Source organism: Pleurodeles waltl, chromosome 4_1 (genome assembly GCF_031143425.1).
Source record: "Pleurodeles waltl isolate 20211129_DDA chromosome 4_1, aPleWal1.hap1.20221129, whole genome shotgun sequence".
NCBI lineage: Eukaryota > Metazoa > Chordata > Amphibia > Caudata > Salamandridae > Pleurodeles > Pleurodeles waltl.
The window spans coordinates 396,576,248-396,596,978 of NC_090442.1; the positions used below are offsets into that span (position 1 = coordinate 396,576,248).

Genomic DNA, 20,731 nt, shown 5'->3' on the forward strand with positions numbered 1-20,731 from the left:
GCTTTCTAGCTGCCTCTTTTACCACAGCTGGCTATCTCTCCTTGTAGCCTGCATCTCTCTCAACTCTCGCAATGAGCCCCTCTGCTTATTACTTTGTTCTACCTGCCTACATTGGGTCTCTAGCCACTTAGCTAAGCATTCGGATTTGAGGAATGGTAAATCAGGGAGTCATGAATGATCACCTTTGCAGCTACCCATAAGGTGGACATCGTACCCCCCACATCATCATTAATTCCAAAGTATTGATAGATTGTACCCTTAATTTTCTCACTTACTTATGCATCCCAGAAAGCAACATCATTAAACATTGAAGGTCTCATTAAAGGTTTTTGGGGCAGCAGGGTAGGCATGTTTAGTCATATGGGAGGATGGTCGTATAGGATCTGCACATCTATTGTGGAGTCTATAACGGTAGTTTGGAGGTTTCTGAACATTAAAAAAAAGTCTGTACGAGTGTGTGCTCTATGAACCTTTGAATAGAAGTATAAGTCTCTTTCATTGGTTTGTTTATTCTGGCATATGTCTATTAGCCTTAGACAGAGCCCCTGGAGGAGATGTTGGTGTGGTACCCATCTGGGACCTATTAAGATGCAGCTGTAGAATGGTATTCAAGCCACCCTCTACCCCCAATAATGAACCTCCCCATTGCAAAATGTGAGGCTTTGGGGAAAAGGTGGAGAAGAAGGAATCTTACGTTGGGGTCATAGACGTTGGTTACTGTAACTGATTTGCCCTAAGCTACCTCTAATGCCCTCCTTGTTTATATTGTTATCCTCTAAAGTGAAGTCTAACCCCCTTTGGAGGAGAATGGCCACCCTGCATAATTTATTCTGGTATTTGGAGTGGAATTGGCCTAGGATCCAATATGAGAGTAGCCTCCTATCAGCAGATATGTTTCCTGTAGAAGTAAGTCATTGTCTTCTTTGTGCTTAAGCTACTATAAAATTGTTATCCACGTTTGCTCCATACGGTTCAAGTCTGTTGAGACCCAAACATGTAACAGACACCATTCAGCCACAGTTGCCATATAGCTCCCACACAGGTCGTTCATGCATGCAACCACAGATTTCCAAAAGTGTTGTTTCACGGGGCAATTCCAAATAATATGAAAAAAAAGGTACCCTGGTGGCCGCACTGTCAATGGCAACTTGGGTCAGTCATTCTTACCAGGGTGGGACATGCAAAGGAAGACTCCTGGAGAATCTTCAGTTGTACAAGGCGGAACATCAACCTAATGGCTTTCTCCCTCTGGGAGGCCAGGGCTTGAAGCCATTCGTCATCCTCAAGACCCTCCAGACCCCGGTCCCATCGCATCCTCAAGCACTGGAGCATGTCCAGTGAGTTACTAATCAGTTTTTTCCATGTGAGGGAAGTCCCCTTGCGGGCCTGGGGTCGTTTACCAATCGATCATCTAGGGGTGAGGAATGAGGGATGTCCTCTCCCCTGGGTAATGTAGCCTGGAGTGAGTGCCTCACTGGCAGGTTGAGAAAAGTCTTGGATGGGGTTAATTGGTATTCTCACTGTAGGTCAGCAAATGGGAAAACTTCCTGTGCCCAGTGATCCCCCCTTTAGATTACACTCCTACACCCCCCCAAGAGGTCTGATTAGATTCCACTTTGCACATCCGGGTAGCATCCACCGAGTGCCCACTGACTGAGTCCCACAGAGGAGTGACCAGACTGATCCTGACTCTCCTGGCAAGCACGCATAGTGCTGTGTGCCAAATGTGGATTGGGAAGGATTTACGTATAGGGCTCCAAGATATCCCCCTGGTTGCATGCTTGGTCCATCAGTTCAAAATGCAGGGTCATCAGTTGTGGTATGTGCCCAGGGTTTGATAGTGGTGAGTTTCACCGCTGAGTAGTATTTTTGGATGTCAGGGTGGGCGATCCCTCCAATATACAATCCCTTTGTCAATTTATTATTGGCTATTCGTGACAGACCCCTATCCCAAAATAGTTCCCAAACTTCACTTTCTATTGCTTTAAAGTAAGTCTCAGGGACCAGATAAGGTGTATTGTGAAAGGCATAGAGGAAGTAAGGTAGGGCCACCATTTTGAAAAGAATGCTTTAATTGTGTCAGCGGTGGCAACAGGTTTTTAATCAAACAACAGATCTGGGTCAATGGTGATGTGAATTCCAAGGTATCAGAACTCATCTATAGCAAGTCAAATCTTGCATCCTGAGGCAGTCTGGGCGTCTGTCCACTTAGGATATAAATCAAGGATTTTGCCAATTAATGGTGTAGCCCAAATATCAACCAAACCGAGTAAGAATTTGCATTATTCTATCAAGTGTGGGGGTGCAGGATCAGCCACACAGCGCAGAATGCTGTCTGCGTAAAACGATATTCTAACTTCCCAGTGTTCGGTCCACCTCAGACCTCATATCAGCAGGTCTCTCCCTAACCAGGCAGCAAGGGGTTCTAGAATGAGTGCAAAAATTAGGGGGGAAAGTGGGAAAAACCTGACAAGTACTCAGTTGGAGTCTAAACACCAGGGTGATTCATCGATTAACTGACGCATGCCAAGGGTTCAGTATAGAGGAGGAGTGTCCACACAATATAGCGTGGGCCAAAACTCATTCTGGACAGTTTTTCAAAGAGGTATGGCCATTTGATCAGGTTGAATGCCATTTGGGCTTTGAAAGAGGGGACAAGAGTGTCTTCTTGAAGCCCCTGTTCCGACCTTCTTTGTACATCCACAAAAGGTGGGGGGCAAGTTGAGGTGCTGCTAACTTGCACAGTTCAACTGGGACAACGTTGAGGCCCATCAGCTTCCCGGAATTTAAGTCCTGTATCACCCACATAATCTCATCTTCAGCAAGATCCATTTCTAGGACAGCTCTGCCCTCAGTTGTTAGGACAGGGAGATCCTGAACTCAGAGAATGCCTATCCTGACCAAGACCCAGGAGACGCGGACAGGGAACTGTACGTCAGTCAGGAGTTCAGGGTTTCTTCTGCTGCAGTGGTCTCACTGGATGCATATATTTGGATGCAGTATGCAGTAAACCATTCTGCCAGTCCCTGTCACACACTCTCTTGCTTACCATCCTCAGTCTGTTTTTGAAACCCAGTGGGTCGCTCACCCCCTCTTGTCAAGCCATGCAATGAGTTTTCCCGCATTGTCCCTACCTCAAAGTCAATGTTGTGTTGTGCTGTGCTATGCCTTACCCGGGTAGCCTCTGAAGCTACAGCCCACTGAGTGCTGCACGAGTCCCACGGTGTGTCTCGCGTCTCCTGGGTCAGGATAAGGCATTCCCTAAGTTCCGGATCTCATGCTCAATCACCTCCAATTTAGCACTGGTGTCTTTTTTGTGTCCTACTATCAAGGAGAGGCCCTGCCCTTTGATGACCGTTTTGTATGCTTCCCATAAGGTTAACGCAGAGTACACTGAGGACTCCTTTTCTTTGAAGTACTGGCCCGTGGCCTCAAGGAGGCCCTCCCTCATTCTAGGGATTTTCAAGAACCATGGATTAAGTGTGATTTTGCAGCGCTCATGTCTGCTGTGAGAGCCATAGACAGCCCACAGCAGGGAGTGGTCAATTATACCCCTTGTCAAATGACAGACGTTGCGGAATCTTGGGCGTTGGTCGGGCCAATCATTTTGATCGTCAGGTGTGCTTGGTACTGGCAGACCCAATAATTCTTGGGCTTCCTGCGGATCCCTTACGATGATGCACTTGCCCTTTAGCTTAAAGTGTAAGCGGGCGGGATAACCTCATTTGTAGACAATTTGTCCTTGCTGCAAATGAGTTGTAATTTCTTTGAATTCTTTCAGTCATGACAGTGTATGTGCAGATATATCTTGCTAAAGTGTGATCACCTTCCTTTATTCCAGAATGGTTCTTGTTTTCAGGCCTGGCAGGATCATTTTTTGTCCCGGAAATAATAGGCATGTTAGCTCATCAAATGTGAGGTTTTTGATCCGTTGGAAGGCCAATATTAATCTGTGGATGCAGTTCACATGAATAGGATGATCTTCTGCGCATTAGAACAAGGCCTGGACATAAGCCTTTAAGTCTGTGTGAGCTATGTCTTTATTTATGCCCCTCAAGCATATGTTATAATATACTCCTCGATTCTCTAGGCTAATCTCCTCCACCAGTGCCTGGTGTTACTGAGCCAAATCTCTGATTTCCAGGGCTAGATTATTCTGCTCATGGGCCTGCTCGGCTAAGCTTCCCTCTACTTGATCTAGACAAACCTTGGCTTTCTGAAGAGATTGGTCTAATCTGGAAAAATGTCAAATTGTTATTCAGTGAAGTGAGGTATTTTATAGTTTCTTGAAGTCTAATGTCTTCTTTCATAGCCAGGGCTTATAATTTGGATACTCTGGCTTGACATGAATCCTGGCGAGGCCCAGTGCCACTAGGCATTTGGCTAGTGTCTAAATGTTTTAATTTGAAGTAGGTCTTTAATAGAGGATGCTTCAAGCGTCTTCGCTTTACTCCCTGCCATTGTGAGACTATGGGCTGTTGGACCAGCATCCAAATGTCTACAGCCTAAATGTTGTGCAGAACACCAGGAACAATGACTAACCACTATAGGCCACCTTGCTTTGCTGATTGGTCCAAGACCAACCCATCCCCTCAATGATAGGTGAAGAGAATTCTGGTTTTTGCTTTGCTTTGCTTCCAACTGAGGTGGGTGTATGTGGCACTGCCCTCACAATAGCCTGCACTAACTATCTGTTAGGAGGACTGGGGTCCCTGCCAATTTCTAAGAGGGCCCTCCAAACAAAGGCGGAGAGATTGACTCTACAGGGGGCCTCCTCAGACTCTGCATGAGGAGGTACAGCACAGGGCCTAGCTCTTTTACCTGCCTGATGCCACTATCTCACGCAGCCACACCAAGTCACTTCAGCAAGGAGGCTCAGATGTCTTCCTTGGTCCTTGCCCCTGAGCAGACCTTTGTCTCCTAGGAGAATGAATAGTCCAACCTCAAGCCGCCCACCATTTTGTTTCCTGCTCTGCACAGGCAGCCCAGACAGTTCCTTGTTACGATGGCACAGACATTAAAATTTCTTCCGGCCTATTCCTTCAACACATTAAGCACTCCTCAGCAACCCCTGGCATGCAGCTGGGTCTCTTTTTTGGGGCTAAAGAAAACTTTTCCATCTCTGCAGGGACCGTGGTTACGGAACTTAAACCAAGTGCATCATCATGAATCTCTGCCTTCCTCACTGCACAAATTTAAACCCCTTTATTCCGATTACACTTGAACAATACTGCAACTACTTCATATGGAAAAAAGATATGTAAACTGTGCATGCAGATCTGATGAAAATAATATGCTATTTATTACCATTGTTAGGAACTGGGGGAGGGCTGCATGACTCATTTTCCTGAATCTTGGCCATATGCCCACACTCAGCAATGGTGATCGATATTATATAACACTCAGTGCATCTGTATATATACTTAATATGAAAATGATTGACAAAATTCACCTATGAAGTTTGGATTGTTTTATATGGACATAGATAACAAGTGTAAAGATTACATCAAGCAATCAATACAGTAGTATACACGACACAGGCAGACTCCATTAATAATATTACATCGTCTTCCTTCATGTGCTCTCTGTAGCACGGTCACTGCGATACTGTACATCAACAGATACATTTAACGTCGTACCTTAAGCAAAACCCTGATGACTCCCGTTCAGACACAAGGTGCAGTGAAGGATGCTTAAATGTAGACAGTTGAGAAATCTGCTTAGGCGAATGGGCGCAGATTTGATCGCGACTGACACTAAACAATTTAAAATTTTCAACAGACAATTCAGGGGCATTCTCTTGATTTAATGCTTTATTTAAAAGACTGAACTGGGCTATTAAAGCTTTTTCTCCAAAAAACACTAGGGCTCTCAGATAATAAAGCCATGTAAGAATGGACATGTATAACCAACCACAGCTACCAAGCATCCTATCAACAACTATTCTGCAAATGAAACCGTAAAATGAACACTACGGCCATAATAAATATTGTAACTTACTTATGTAACATTGAATAGGAGCGCTGGTTTCCTTACCTTGTCTGTTTAGCGCCGGGACACTGAGTAGTTGTGCGCTTTACAAATTTGGCCATTCATCCATTCATTATTCCATTTAAACTGTAAACCATTCCCAAGCGCCTTACTATTTCATTGTAGCACATTTATAACACGCATTTCTACAGTGGTTGCAAACCATTCTGACTTGCATCAGGTTCGTGCGCACTCTTCTGAAGTGCATGGTTGCAGTGTTGGCTGTAGACTGACCTATACTGCAAGTGCCGAGTAAGGTACATGAAGTTTGGAGACATGTCCTACACGTACTGCAGCGGCACCATCGTGCTTAAGCTTGAACTGCTGTGAAGGCAGCATAGACATAATCGGGCAGGCAGATGCTCACTGTCTGCAGGATGCGCTGTACCATAACAGAGCAGCCACCACGGATACGAGTCCACGAGTAATACAGTGTATTGGTCTACCCAGGGACGCTAGAAGACCATGCCATACCGGCACAGCCACGTAATGTGAGAATACCAGATGGTGTCTGTCCGTGGGCAACACAATCAAAAGGCTTGGAAGCACAGTCGGGCACTAAAAAACGAAATGGGGAAGTGAGAGGGAGTTTGTGAAAGATACTGATGTATAAACTCCTAACGAGTATATGGACATGCAAAACAGGGTTAAGCCTACCTGGAGCTAAATGAACCAATGTAAGAGTTTGGCATAAAATGGATGATGGCCAAGATAGGTCTATAAACAAAAGGCTAAATTAATTATCACAATTAAAATGTCAGTTTACAGATTGCACACGTCTCTATGTAGAGCTCCGCTCAGCCTCTACTTTGGAAAACATTGTTAGACAAGAGGATGTGTTACCATGGCTGTAACTGCAGAAATCACATGAAGTCTAGATACATGACCTACCCATTGTGTCAGTCCTAAAGAGCACACACTTTCTCGAGTTACATACAGCATTTACAAAACGGTACCATGGCACCATAGCTTTAAATTCCTTTAGACATATTTTAAACTACTTAAACATCTCACCAATTCACGACCTCCTTCTGTGATCCTTACCGAGGGTGTAGCAGTTGTCTATTGTTGCATTAAAAGTGCAAGCGTAGGTATGAACTGGAATGTATGCAGCAGATGTATTCCGAGTAGGGTCCCTGACGACAACATTGTAAATGACTCCTTGTCCAGGTATTGATGAAAAGGAAACAATGGTCTTGTCGTTGGATGTTAGAGTTACCAGCTGAAATAAACAGAGCAAAAGTTATGTGTCACAAGATAGGTACCAGCAAACAGTTCCATCCCATACACATATCCTACAGAAAAAAGCCACTGACACGGTCAACTTCCCTAGGACCAGTAAAACTCAAAATTTACATCTACTAAAAGACGATTTCAGTAAAGAAATATCCATGTTGTAGTTTTGCACAACGCGTTCTAGTATTTCTACATGTACTTTACATGCACAGATCCTTTCCATAGCCAAATTCGGAATTTGCTTATTATTCGACACCAGCAAAATTTCTGCCATTACGTGCAGTGATAGCTCAGCAATAAATTTGTATTAGAGAATAAAAACATCAATTTTTTTGCTATTTTAGTTAGAAGTCATTCAATATTCTGCAAAATAAGTGAACACTACATTTTTGAAAAAATGTGTTACGGGATAAGAAATATTCCCAGAGAAGCATACGTAAAATCACCTACAGAAATCCGATGACAGCTTGCAGCCTGGAAGGTATATAAGAGAAAAAAACAATCTTAGTGTAAGTGTCTGGCAAACCCCAAATTAACCTTTGCTCACCCTCTGGTAGCCTGGCACAGAGCAGCCTGACTTAACTTAGAGGCAGTGTGTAAAGTATTTATGCAACAATTCTAACTGTAAAAAAAAAGTGAAAACACCACACAAAGATTGCACAGCAGGTTAGAAAAATTACTCTAATTTTAATATATAAAACGAGACAAAAACATCATAAATCCAACAAGTAGTACTTGAGATATCGATTTTGAAAGGTTTTAGATAAAAATGGCGCCAATAACCTTACATCGCTAAAACTGGTTATATGGTTACATCGGACTGGGACAAAGACAAATGTTCAGGCTGACAGCGACGGAGCACAGGCCAGCTACAGAGACACAGTTATGTCCGCTGACCAAAAGTACATTAATCCTGGTTGCACAATGTTGCATGGGTTCCCAATCACGCAGTAGAGGTGATGTGTTGATATTCTCCAGGCAACAGAAGCGATGCCTCATTCGGAGATGCAGTGGGGTTAGGGTGCAAATTCCTACTGCACTGAAATAGAGGAACCAGGAACAGGGGCTTGCGACGAAGACCAGCGTTGGGGATGTGTTGGGCAGTGGAGAGGATGCAACGCAGAGATTCAGGCTAGTCTTTGAGGCTGCCGTCGACGGGGATGCGACCACCTTGCGCTGGGAAAAAGGGTCACAGTGGCGGTTCCAGGAGCAGAAGCAAGTTGGTTGGAAGTCTTATGTCCCTGAAACTTTAGATCAGGAGACCAGCCAGCTACCTCTTGGAGTCCATCTGGGTTCTGGGCTGGAGAAATGCAGGGCCAGCCCTTCTTAGTCTCAGGCAAGAGGGAAACAAGCAAGCACAGCAAAGCAGGAGTCCAGCAGAGTAGTAGTCTTTGCAGCAGCACAGCAGTTCTTCTCGCTGACAGTCTCAACAGGTCCAGAAGTATACTGAAGTTTTGTTCTCAGAGGTCCATTACCTTTGAAAAGGAGGGGGGGGGGGAAAGAGACATGCCTTTGAAGTGCACAGATTCCCTGCCCTTCCTGTCCTGGTGCCAAACTCACTACTGGGGGTTATGCAGCCCTTTGTATGGGGACAGGATAAGCCTATTCAGATTTAAGTGAGACTGTACCCTGCTCCTTCCTCCAAGAATGGCCCATCAAGTCACAACTAAGCTCCCATTGTGTGTGGCCGTCTAGGGGGAATACACAACGTCCAGTTGTCACCCACCCCATATGTGTCCAAAGACAGGCAGCAGACACTAAAAGGCTAAAGTAAGAAAATAGCAACTTTCTAAAAGTAGCATTTTCAGAATTGCAATTTAAAATCAGACATCACAATAAGCTGTGATTTGAAATTGTAATTCCAGAGACACCAAACGTGAAAAGTCCATCTCTTCCAATTTGTGAATAACACTTTTAAAATGTTATAAGGTAATCCCAATGTTATTCTATGGGAGAGACAGGCCTTGCAATAGTGAAAACCAATTTGGGAGTTTTTCACTACCAGGACATGTAAAACTTAAAAAGTACATGCCCTGACTTTTAAATACATGGCACCCTACCCTCTGGGCTGTCAAAGGCCTACCGTAGGGGTGACATATGTATAAAAGGGAAGGATTTGTTTGCCAGGTCGACATGGCAGTGTAAAACTGCACACACAGGCTCTGCAGCGGCATGCCTGAGAATGGTTAGAGGGCTACTTAAGTGGGTGGCACTATCAATGCTGCAGGCCCACTAGTAGCATTTCATTTACGGGCCCTATGCACAGTCAGTGCACTTTCCTAGGGGTTTATAGGTAAATTAAATATGCCAATTAGGAATAATCAAATGTCATCATGTTTTAAGGAAAGAGCACAAGCACTTTAGCACTGATTAGCAGAGGCAAAGTGCAAGGAATCTTAAGGCCAGCAAAAACAGTTGGCAAAAACAGGAGGTCTGAAGGTAAAAAGTCAGGGGAAACCACACCAAGGACCTCTACAACAAAGATTCATGGAGAGCCCTGTTAAGTTATCTTCAAGGAATGTGAGCATTGCAGGTCCTACACACCTGTTTTTGCCAGGGTCTTTTAGAGAAATGTCAAATCTACCCTATCAAACACTTTATCCGTGTCAAGGGACGGACCGTTTGAATGTTGTCCTGCATAGTCCCATCCAGGACACTAGGGGCCTGATTATGACCTTGACGGAGGGGATTACTCCGTCCCAAATATGGCAGATATCCCGTCCGCTGTATTACAAGTTCCATTATATCCTATGAAACTTGTAATACGGTGGACGGGATATTCGTCACATTTGGGACGGAGTAATCCCCTCAGTCGAGGTTGGAATCCGGCCCAAAGAGCGAGTTGCACGTTATCGACCGTCTGATTATACGGAGCCTGCTTGGTAAGGAGGACGTCCGGCTCAGCAACACATCATAAAAATTCATTGTGAGAATCTGGGTAAATATTTTAATGGCACTATTAAACAAGGCCACATGACAAAGGGTTTCAGTAACAACGTGAATGTAGACTCCATCACAGTGTGGGAGTCACCTCAGCCTTATAGAATTAATTAACGTCACTGGCCAATATCAGTGTTACTATATTCGCTAATGCTTTATAAAGGGCAGTCGTGAAGCAGTCTAGCCCTCGCACTTTATTTCCAGACAGCATGGACATGGCGAGCTGCACCTCCTCTTCAGATATGGAATCCTCCACAGCCGCTGGCAATTCTGTGAGAGAGTGGTGGGGAACCTACATCTGCCAGATACTCATCCTGCTCCATTAATGTTCTCATGACTCCATCTCTAACCAAGCCTTTTGCACACAAGATCACAACATAATCATGAAGTCCCATTTTTCACCAAACTCAAACAAAAGATAACCATAACTCTCAAAATCATGGGTGGAGGCACACTACAGCCAATAGAAAAGCCACAAACAGGTTTGGAAAAGGAAATGATCAAAAAGATGCTCATTAAGAAGTAGTGTCTCAAAAAGAGTTTGCAGAAGACCTGTGTGGAAGCCATGTAGAAAACATCTAAAAGGGACTACTTTCATCTGACAGCATGCACATAGACGTTCACAGGAAAAGGAATACCTCGCTACAAGTAAAACGTGAGGAAGGCTATAGGAAAACCTCAAATCACCTTGTGGATGGCTTAGACAGCTCTTTTCCTGTGTAAAGTGCCATGACAGATCTGGGGAGAGAGTGTGCACTTGGTACAGACATATAAGGCATTGGGCCTAAGAACCAACTAGTTGAAATAAACTCAGCCAGAAAGATAAACCTTTTAGCTGATATGGAAACTAAAGAGGGCATTAGGTAATTATGAAAGTCCCCCCCCCCCCCAAATCCCCATTAAAAGGCAACTTAAGGACAAAGCAGGTTTCTAAACAGACATCTGCACTGTCAGACAAGCACCAAATTAGTGGGAACCAGACACCACAAGTAGGCAAATAGAAACATACAGATAGAGCCCACCCTGATCACCTGCTTCACAATTCAATCCCCCTTCATTCCCTGCTTGCTCTCCAGGAGATCAAGGGAGGATGAAAGATGATGGTGGGAGTCAGACCAGGCATTTAACCTCAAGCGTCTTTAATCCCACCCCAAGTGTAAGGCTAGGGGAGGGACATTAGGCACAACCAGCTCAGCTGTTGGAGGACAAAGATAACTCATGGGACCTAAACGTAGCAGCCTTACGTAGAGGTAAAGCTTCAGATCCCCTTCATCTCTTAATGTGAATGAGCAAGGTCACTTTGCTCTGCTAATGCACATACCATGTGCCGATAGGTTGCATTAACCAGCTTAGTGTCCCTAGAAAGTGTCATCAGCACTAGAAACAGATATGGGTGCCACCCAGGTGTGCCTATGTCGGTTTCTTTTCACAGCTTTCCATGCCAAAAAGGCAAAGCCACGAAGAACACTGACCACTGGTGTGTCAAAACTAGAGCCCTGAAAGAGGTCATTCCTGTCCCTAGAAATCCATTCCTCAGAGCGGGAGGGTGGGTGGGTCAGTAAGGAATCTGCAGCTAGATAAAGGCTCTACCAGAAAAGGCATTACTGAAGGTAAGTAAATTGTCCATCTGATAGAGACTTCTAGCTGCAGACTCCTTACCTGTGAATACATACCCAAACAATACCATCCCTGGAGGGGGGGTCTGCGAACCAATTTCAAATGAGAAAGTCCTGCAAGACTGAATGGTCAAAATGCCTACAGATCTGAATGTCCAGACAGTAGCGTATGGTAAACGTGTGCAGACAGGCCCATGTTGCTGTCTAACAGAAGTCCAGGAGTGAACTCAACGTGCTAATGCAGTGTTTGCAGCTTTAGCTCTGGTGGAATGAGCACACAAACATTCAGGAGGTTGCTTTTTGGCCAGTGTGTAGCAGATTCTGATACAGAGCATGACCCAAAGAAATCTGGTTTGCTTCTGCACAGCCCAACCTTTCTTCGCATCCACAAACATTACAAAGAGTTGGTCTTCCAGCAGAACTCACACATACGATCAAGGTAGAATGCCAATGCTCTTTTTGGGTCCAGGCGGGTGGAGTGTCTCCTCTTCCTTAGAAGGATTTGGAGGTGCATAAAAAGTAGGCAGAGTGATAAATTGGCCTACATGAAAAGGTGTGACTACTTTTGGCAGAAAAGAGGCCCTTGTGCAAAGCACCACTTTGTCAGGATACACATAGAGGTAGGGCAGGTAAATGATAAGGCCTTCAGCTCACTCACTCTGCAGACAGATGTAATTGCCACAAAGAAAGCTGTGTTCAATGTGAGAAGCCTGAGGGAACAATTGTGGAGGGGCTCGAAAGGAGCACACATAAAAAAAAGTCCGAACCAAATTAAGATCCCACTGGGGCATAATGAACGGAAAGGGAGGGAATAGATGCGAAAGACCTTTGAGGAACTTATATACAATAGGAGACTTACACAAGGATGGATGATAAGGCAATCTCAAGAGAGCAGAAATGGCAGATAAATGGCCCTTCAGGCTGCCCAAGGCAGAGCCCTGTTTAACGAAGGAAAGAATGAAAAGTATGCCACAAATTTCTTCCATGGGCAGTGTTATACATTCTTGGTGGACGGACGCATGGCTGCCAAGATTACAATACAGACTTCGGGAGGAAGGTCAAAAGCTGTCAACTGCCACCACTCAATCTCAATGCAAGAAGGTGGAGAGTGGACAGGTTTGGGTGAAGAACCCCTCCCCTCATTGCAGAAGATGTTCCCAAATGGGCAGACTGATCGGAAGATCGATGGACATGCTCAGCAGCTCGGGATACCAGACTCTCTATGCCCAGTCCAGAGCCGGAAAGATTACTTGGGACTGGTTATTCTTGATATTCCTGAGAACTCTGGGCAAGAATGATGGGGCAGACAGGTGTACAGGAGGCCTGAGTCCCACTTGAGACAAAAAGCATCTCCGAGCAAGAGCCGCCTTGGAAACTCAGGCACGCAAAACTGCAGACATTGGGCGTTCTTGGAAGAGGCAAACCGCTCTAACCAAGGATCTCCTCTCTGCTGAAAGAGACCTTGCACCACTTCTGGATGGAGATGCTAGGCATCCTCAGCTGATTTTGCCTGCTCTGGCATTCAGAGAGCCTGCCATATGTTGAACCACCAGGAATATACCCTGCTGTTCCAGCCACGTCCAGAGATGCAGAGCTTCTTGATAAAGGGTCCATAACCCCATCCCGCCCGGCTTGTTGCAATACCACCTGGCGGTGGTGCGGTCTGTAAACACCTACACTAGCCTTTCTTTGATGGAGGGTAGAAAGGCCTTCAATGCCAGTCAGATCCTCTAGAGCTCCAGCAGACTGATGGAGTCCATATTTCGCCAGGAACTGAGTCCTCTGATCACCACCTCTCCCAGATGGCCACCCCATTCCAGATGTGATGCATCTGTCACTACTGGGAGATCTGGTGGGGGAAGTAATAGGATTCTGCCTCTGCACCAATCGTGGTTCGTTAACCCCCACACTGCAGTACTTTTGCAGTTCCCTCCGAGACCTGGACAGTGATGGGAAGATTCCCCAGATGCTGCGCACACTGGAAAATCAGGTCACACTGCAGAGCCTGCATATGCCATCTGGCATGTCACCAGAAGGATGCAGGAGGACATGAGTGTCTCAGAGGGAGTCAGTTGTGACTTAGACACATTTATAGTGAACTCCAGAGAATGCTGGTGGTTTGCCCTAGTTTGGAGGTGGGTGACGACAGCCTGGGGCGAGCTCGCCTTCAACAGCCAATCGATTAGTGGTGGAAGACTGACACCCCTGATCTCTGCAGATGAGCTACAACTACCGCCATCACCTTTGTGAACACCCGAGGGCCACCGGTAAGGCCAAAGGGAAGCACAGGGAACTGAACCTCCTCGTGGCCTAAATGAACAGCAGGTTACGCCTTTGGGCGGGCAGGACAGAGATACGGAAATAAGCATCCTGCATGTCTAGCGTCATCATCCAGTCTTGAGGGTCCATGGTAGACTAGACCTGAGCTAGTGTGAGCATTCTGAAGTTCTTCTTGAGGAAGAGATTGTGGGCCTGAATGTCCAAAATAGGATGAAGTCCTTGTTCTTTTTGGGAACCAGAAAGTAGGAGGAATAACAACCAAGGCCTACTTCTGGCACTGGAACCCTCTCTATGGCTCCCTTGGCCAAGAGAGCTGCAACTTCCTCGTGGAGAAGGGACAGATGATCCTCTGTCATATTGTCATGAGATGGTGGCGTGATGGGAAGTGTAGTCTTGAAGGGGAGGAAGTAGCCCCTTTGGACAATCTGCAAAACCTACCTGTGTGAAGTTATGGACTATAAGTGGGGCATGTGAGGGTGAATCCTGCCACCAACTTGGTGCTCATGGTGGTACAGAGGGAGACTAGGAGGGTTTAGAGGCTGTTGCAGAAGGGGGGGGCGGGGGACTGACTAGACTGCTGGCCATCTGATTCACAAGATTGGTGGATACTACATCCTCGTCCATGGGGAGGCTGGACAGTATGTGTGGCACAAAAGCTGGGGGGGAATTGGCATGGTTGGATGCCCCTTCCATAGCCAAGAGAGGAGTGAAAGGCAAATGGGGGACCGTTGCAAGGTCCAAGGACCTGACCGTAACCCCAGGGTCCTTAAATCAGTTGAGCACCAAATTTGCCTTGTCACCGAACAGATGGATGTCATTGAAGGGCATGTGCATAAGGGAAGCTTGGCATCCCTGGATGCTCTCAGTAAGGTGTGGTGCCTGAGGACCACTGCTGGGGAAAACGTTCTGCCTAGCAAGTCCGTTGTGTCAAGTCTGCAACGAATTGTGAACTTTGCTGCATCTCTCCCATCCACAAGTCAGAGTACAGCCAGGGCCTCCTCCATGACCTGCGGCAGCACTTGCGCAAGTGTGTCCCACAGAGTGCGGGAATAACAGCCCAAAAAGCGTGCAGTGTTCACCGACTACAATGCTAGGCTAGTGGAAGAAAACATCTTCCCAAATGAGTCGAGCCTCCTGCGACACCTATCTGGTTCTGTGTCGGTCAATGGGGATGGCGCCGTCGGCACCGGGAGTGTTGATATCAGGAACGGCATCAGAGAAGGTAGAGGTGGAAAGACTGGCGCTGGTCTGAAACTAGGAATGGGACCCTGGAGGTTCATCAGCACCAAAGCTGCCGACGCAAACCCCAATGGGTTCCCCTCAGACCCCGCAGGGCCCCAAGGTGCGCCGGCAGGGTCAGCCTGCCTAAAAACAAAGGGCATGGTCTCTTAAAATGTGTTTAATCGGGCAGGGGTCACTCTGGCTCCCGGAATGTTGGGGAGGCAAAGCGTCGGCCCAGATTCTGAAGAGTGAGGCCAAGAATTCCGACACTCAATCGTCGCATTGGCCGCCCAACAACGGGAAAGTCAAAACTGCTTAGGCTTTAATTTTTTTCTTCTGCATTGACTTATCTAATTGGCCCAAAGACTTGGACGACGATGTCTGACTCGACAACCAGTTCTGGGATCTTCTAGGGACCAGGACCTCGGCCTACGTGGAGTCGAGTCATGTGCCAGGCCGCCATCAGTTTTAGGGACCACTTCCTCAAAGCCTTCAGATGCATGGCCCAGCACACAGAGCAGGACCTTGGATGATGGTCGTGCTCCAGACACCACAAAAAGATGTGGTACGGATCAGACATCGGCCGGTGCCAAGCTTCATAGGGCGTAAAATCCATCTTGCATTATGACATCCTCGACACACCAGGAGGTAAACCTCAAAAATATTCGACGAAAGGTAGAAATAGGCCAGTCAAAAAATTACTCTGGGGTAGCTCTTCTCCAAATCACAGAGAGTTATGGTTCAGAAAGAAATGAACTGATGTTGGTGCGCCTGGGGGGTGCTTACATACAAACTGTGATGTAATTTCTGATGCAGACGCCGTCAACAATGGACGCGGAACCGATCAATGCCACATACCTGCGTGTAGGGATACTAATCACAAACAATCTTCCGGATCCAGTCTGACAGCTGGGGAGAATTCACCAGTAAGGAATCTGCAGCTAGAAGTCTCCATCAAAGAGGAGTATTTGGTACTAGAATCAAACCTTAGCTGATCTCCAAAAATGGTAGGCAAGAGGGATTAAATCATTTCATATGTAGTCATTATTTGGAATACAAGGAGATTGACAGACTAATAGGAAGCATCCACTAAGCCCAAGTACGCCCATGCAAACGTATTGGCCTAAGGCACCTCAATTTAGAGGTAATTTTGGCTTTGGGAGGCCACTGAACATTTTTCCACGTAGGGTGTCCACAGTTTGCCCAGGACCCTGGTTTTGGTTTCTTCTATATAGGATATGTGGTAAGGGGCAAGCTCTGCATGACTACGAAAGTACCTTTTTATTTGTTTAGCCAGTTCGGTAGGGCAAGCCCACAGGGAAAAGCAAGCCCCCACAGAGAAATGCAGCACTAGCACATACACTCATGAGTGGAGTGCATAGCACTCCCTTCAGGAGGGTTTCCCCCTTTCATAGACATTGCATACAAACTATTAGGTACACGGCATGTCCTGAGAAATTAGACCCTAGAGTCCTGAAGATTCTTATATCTCTGGTTTTTAACGTAAATTTGAAACAAAAAAATCAATTGCCATTTTTCATACAAAAGCAAAATGCATAAAGGGTCAGTACAAATAAACATATGCCTCAATCATTATCCCCAGCCAAAGGAGAAATGTATAACTTAGGAATGATAGAAGTTACAATTCTTCGAGTGCAGGTTTCAGTTGAAAGGTTTTCTTGGCAACAGAAATTAATTGTACCTGTGAAATTACTTTATACTCTTCTTGTGAAACCGACTTCTCAAATGTATGACTATTTCAACTAGCATGTAAGCCTTGTGTAGGGTTTCCTGAAACGTCCAAAGTATGGTTCATCTGGACATTTTTTAAGGTGGACGTGATTTAGTGAAAGTTTTAGGCAGAACTGTGTGGTTAGTGAATTGTGCATATTTGTTTGACATTTCTGGAGTGGGTATGATTGCTCATTTGCTGCCAATTTCAAAATGCATTTACTCTTAGTAAGAGCAAGTTGCCTATTCACTGTATGCTGTAAGTGTATATATTCTGGCGAACTTTAAGATTTCTTTTTTTTTAATTCATTAGCTGTTAAACTGAGAGATTTTTTGTGCTTCACATGTAAATTCTGTTGCTCAATACTTTCCAAAATGTACGATATTACATGCACTTTTCCATTGCCCAGTAACTGGTGAAATTAAGTACTGCCCTTTAAGCTTACAGCTGCAACTTTAAATGCTTAGACGGTATTAAGTCTCTTTCCTTGTTGTTGGGTGTGGATAATGTTGCTCAGGCTTCAACACTATCTAGTAATTGTAATAACAGGGAGTACTGTCAGTCACATTACTTTTTAATTAGGGTACTTGCCCAATTTTAAAAATCACTTTGGCCGAAACAGGGTATCCTTGGTGTAGGAAAGTCACTCTCTTTGGCATGGTTACCCCCCACTTTTTTCCTGTCTATCAGTGTGTTTAGACTGCTCTTACTGGGATCCTGCTAACCAGGACCCCAGTGATGGTGCTCACTCCTCTAAATTTGGTTGCCTTGGTACCCTTTATACGCCACAATTGGCACACTGTGTACCCCTGTAAGTCTCTAGTATATGGTACTTAGGTATCGAAGGCATTGGTACACTAGGGGTCCCCCAGGGGCTGCAGTAGATATTATGTCACCCATGGGAACCCAAGCAAACTGTCTGCAGGCCTGCCATTGCAGCTTGCATGAAAAGGTGCATGCACTCTTTCACTGCTGGTCACTGCACCAGGTCACTGTAAGTCACCCCTATGGTAGGCCCTCCTAGCTCAGAGGGCAGGGTGCAGATCCCTGTGTGTGCTCCTACCAGTCTTTCAGGGTTTGCAGGCAGCCCACGCCCCTGCAGCCCTTCAGAAAGGTTTTTGCCCTCCTGCTGGTTGACGAGCTCAAGCAGAGGAAGGCAAAACAAAGGATTTCTTGTAGAAGAGGCAACACCCTCTCCCTTGGAAATCGGTGTTACAAGGCTGGGGAGGGGTAGTTTCCCTGTGCCACCGGCTTGCTTTGAAGGGCACATTTGGTGCCCTCCTTGCATAATCTGGTTTGCACCAGTCTATGGACCGTTGGTTCTTGCTCTGGTGTGAAATCACGAAGGAAAGGGGAGTGACCACTCCCCTGTCCATCACCACCCCTGAGGTGGTGCCCTGAGCTCCTCCAGGTGGCCACTTGATTCTGCCATCTTGAAAACAAGATGTGCAGAGGCTCGTGGGGAGCATCGGGTTGGTCAGGACAGGTGACTGATGTCACTGACCCCCTCTGATAGGTGGTCACCATGCAGAGTGACCAAGCCCTCTTTTAGGACTATTTAGGGACTCCCTTGTGGGTGGGTCCCCAGATTCAGCATGCAAGACTCCACCAGGGCTCCTCTGCAACAACATCTGCTCCTGGCCACAGGAACCACTGCTGGACCGCTCAGGAACCCAACAAGCCTGCAACTCCTAAGACGATCTCGCCTTGCAACACTGTTTCACTGGCTCCTTCCAGCATTTGCGACATTTCCACAGCTGTGCATCCTCAGGGGTTGGCAAGACTTCAGCTGCACCAAAGAAGCAAGAAGGAATCTTCCTTGGTGTGAATGAGTCACCCCCCTGCAATCGTAGGCACCTAAGGCAATGACGACCAGCTGCTCAGATCTTCTGCCATTCAGCTCCAGGAAGAATCAACACCACAGGTGGCCAGTCTTGGTGGCCCCCTTGGCCCTCGGTACCTGCTGTCTAACTTGGGAGATGGTGAGCCCTTGCCTCTCCTGCGCACTGTGACTCTTGCAACAACCAAGGCTTGTTGAGTCTTGGTCCAAGTAGCCCTGGCCTCTATCACTTCATCCATGCAAGGACAGTCTTTCCTCTGCTGCTCCAGCAACGTGGGACTGCTCTCTAGGTGTGCTGACTGTGCCTTACTGCAACTTACTGTGCCTGCTGCCAGTGAGTTGCCGATAGGGGCTGCAACTGATTCTTCAGGCTCTCACGACTCCAAGGGTCGAGTTTCCTGCTCCTTGCTGGTTGTCATCAGCTCTGCAACTCTTCTTTTGCTCCAACTTGCATTTGCCAAGGCTTGTTGGTGGTCATTCTGACCACTGACCCACTGTGACCCTGCAATCAACCTAGGACATCATCTGCATGGCTCCAAAGACTTATCTGCAGCTCCTGGGCTCCACAGCTGAACTTCATCCTCCCTCTTCGACCTGGTTCTCCATCCACACAAGGGAAGGTAGTGGCTCCTGCCCAGTCTGGACTGGACTCTGTCCCCTTCTTTGTCAGGTCCTCTTCTTCCTGAATCCATTGTTGGGTTTCACTGGACTGGTCCTGGTCTTGCAATCTTCTTTCAAAGTCCCCTTGCTAGTCTGTGGGAAGACCAGGTACTTACCTCTGCTCTCCTGATCACCGGGGGTCACTTACGGTACTCACCTCTTTGGGTCATAAGTTCTCCTGCCTCCCGCTAACTACTCCATACCCTTGGGTGGGGGACCTCACTTCACATTCCACTATTTTAGTATATATGTATATATGTGTGTGTGTATATATATATATATATTGTACTTCCCTCCAGTTTGGTGGGGGGGGGGGCTGCCTATAGGTTATCTAGTTCAGTGTTACTGTAATAAAGTGCCTTTATTTTTGCAATACTGTGTGGTTCCTTTCAGGTGTGATAAGTTGCTGTGTGACTGCTGTGATGTTACAAGTGCTTTACACTCCTCCTAGGTAAGTCTTGGCTGCTCACCATAGCTACCACTAGAGGGCCCTGCCCTGGCTTCCTAGACACTGTCTTCATTCACTATTAGGGGTTGACTGGACCCATTATAAGGTGCGAACACTATAGGTGTCCACCACCCACCAGGCCAGCTTCCTACACCTGGGACACCCGGTAGAATCAAACCTCAATCTCTGTATTTACACTTTGAAGAAGAGGGGTTCTGTGTTTTGCCTTTATATTATGAATACATATTTCACATCTTTGCCATTATTTATGGTGCTTCTTTAAAGAAGCAAAAACAAAAAACAAAAAAAACATTCCGGTTAGCGAATGCCAGTTGAACAATGACAATTTGTTTAATAGCCAATTTAATTTAATTGCAATTCATAAATTCAACTCAATAATTACATTGAAACTGAAGGTGCAAATAAATCTATATAAATGAATACAATGTAATATAAACAGTTATGCACATAAACCAGATTAAAATATTACATTAAAACAAATATTAAAATTAATTGATAAATGTATTGTGAGATGCCTTTTTTGCATGCGATATGTCGCCGGGCAAAAATATCAACTATTACAGCGACTACCTGAACTTCGAGTTAAGTGGATGTTAAGTTAAAAAGAGTAAATGCACTTAATGGTGCTATAATATACATTAGACTAACTAATTTGTCTAGTAATCTGCAATTTTAAGTAGCCATATAAAAATATTTATCTAAACCCA

The 20,731-nt window shown here is 45.9% G+C and overlaps 1 protein-coding gene across 1 annotated transcript in view; it reads right to left on the minus strand.

Moving 5' to 3' along the window:
• The window catches only part of TM7SF3 (transmembrane 7 superfamily member 3), a 226,662-nt gene that overhangs the window by 87,629 nt on the left and 118,302 nt on the right, over nucleotides 1-20,731 (minus strand). The window contains exon 6 of the mRNA XM_069228617.1: nucleotides 7,075-7,252. Within this exon, the coding sequence (XP_069084718.1) occupies nucleotides 7,075-7,252 (178 nt within the window). The remainder of the gene's footprint in view (nucleotides 1-7,074; nucleotides 7,253-20,731) is intronic.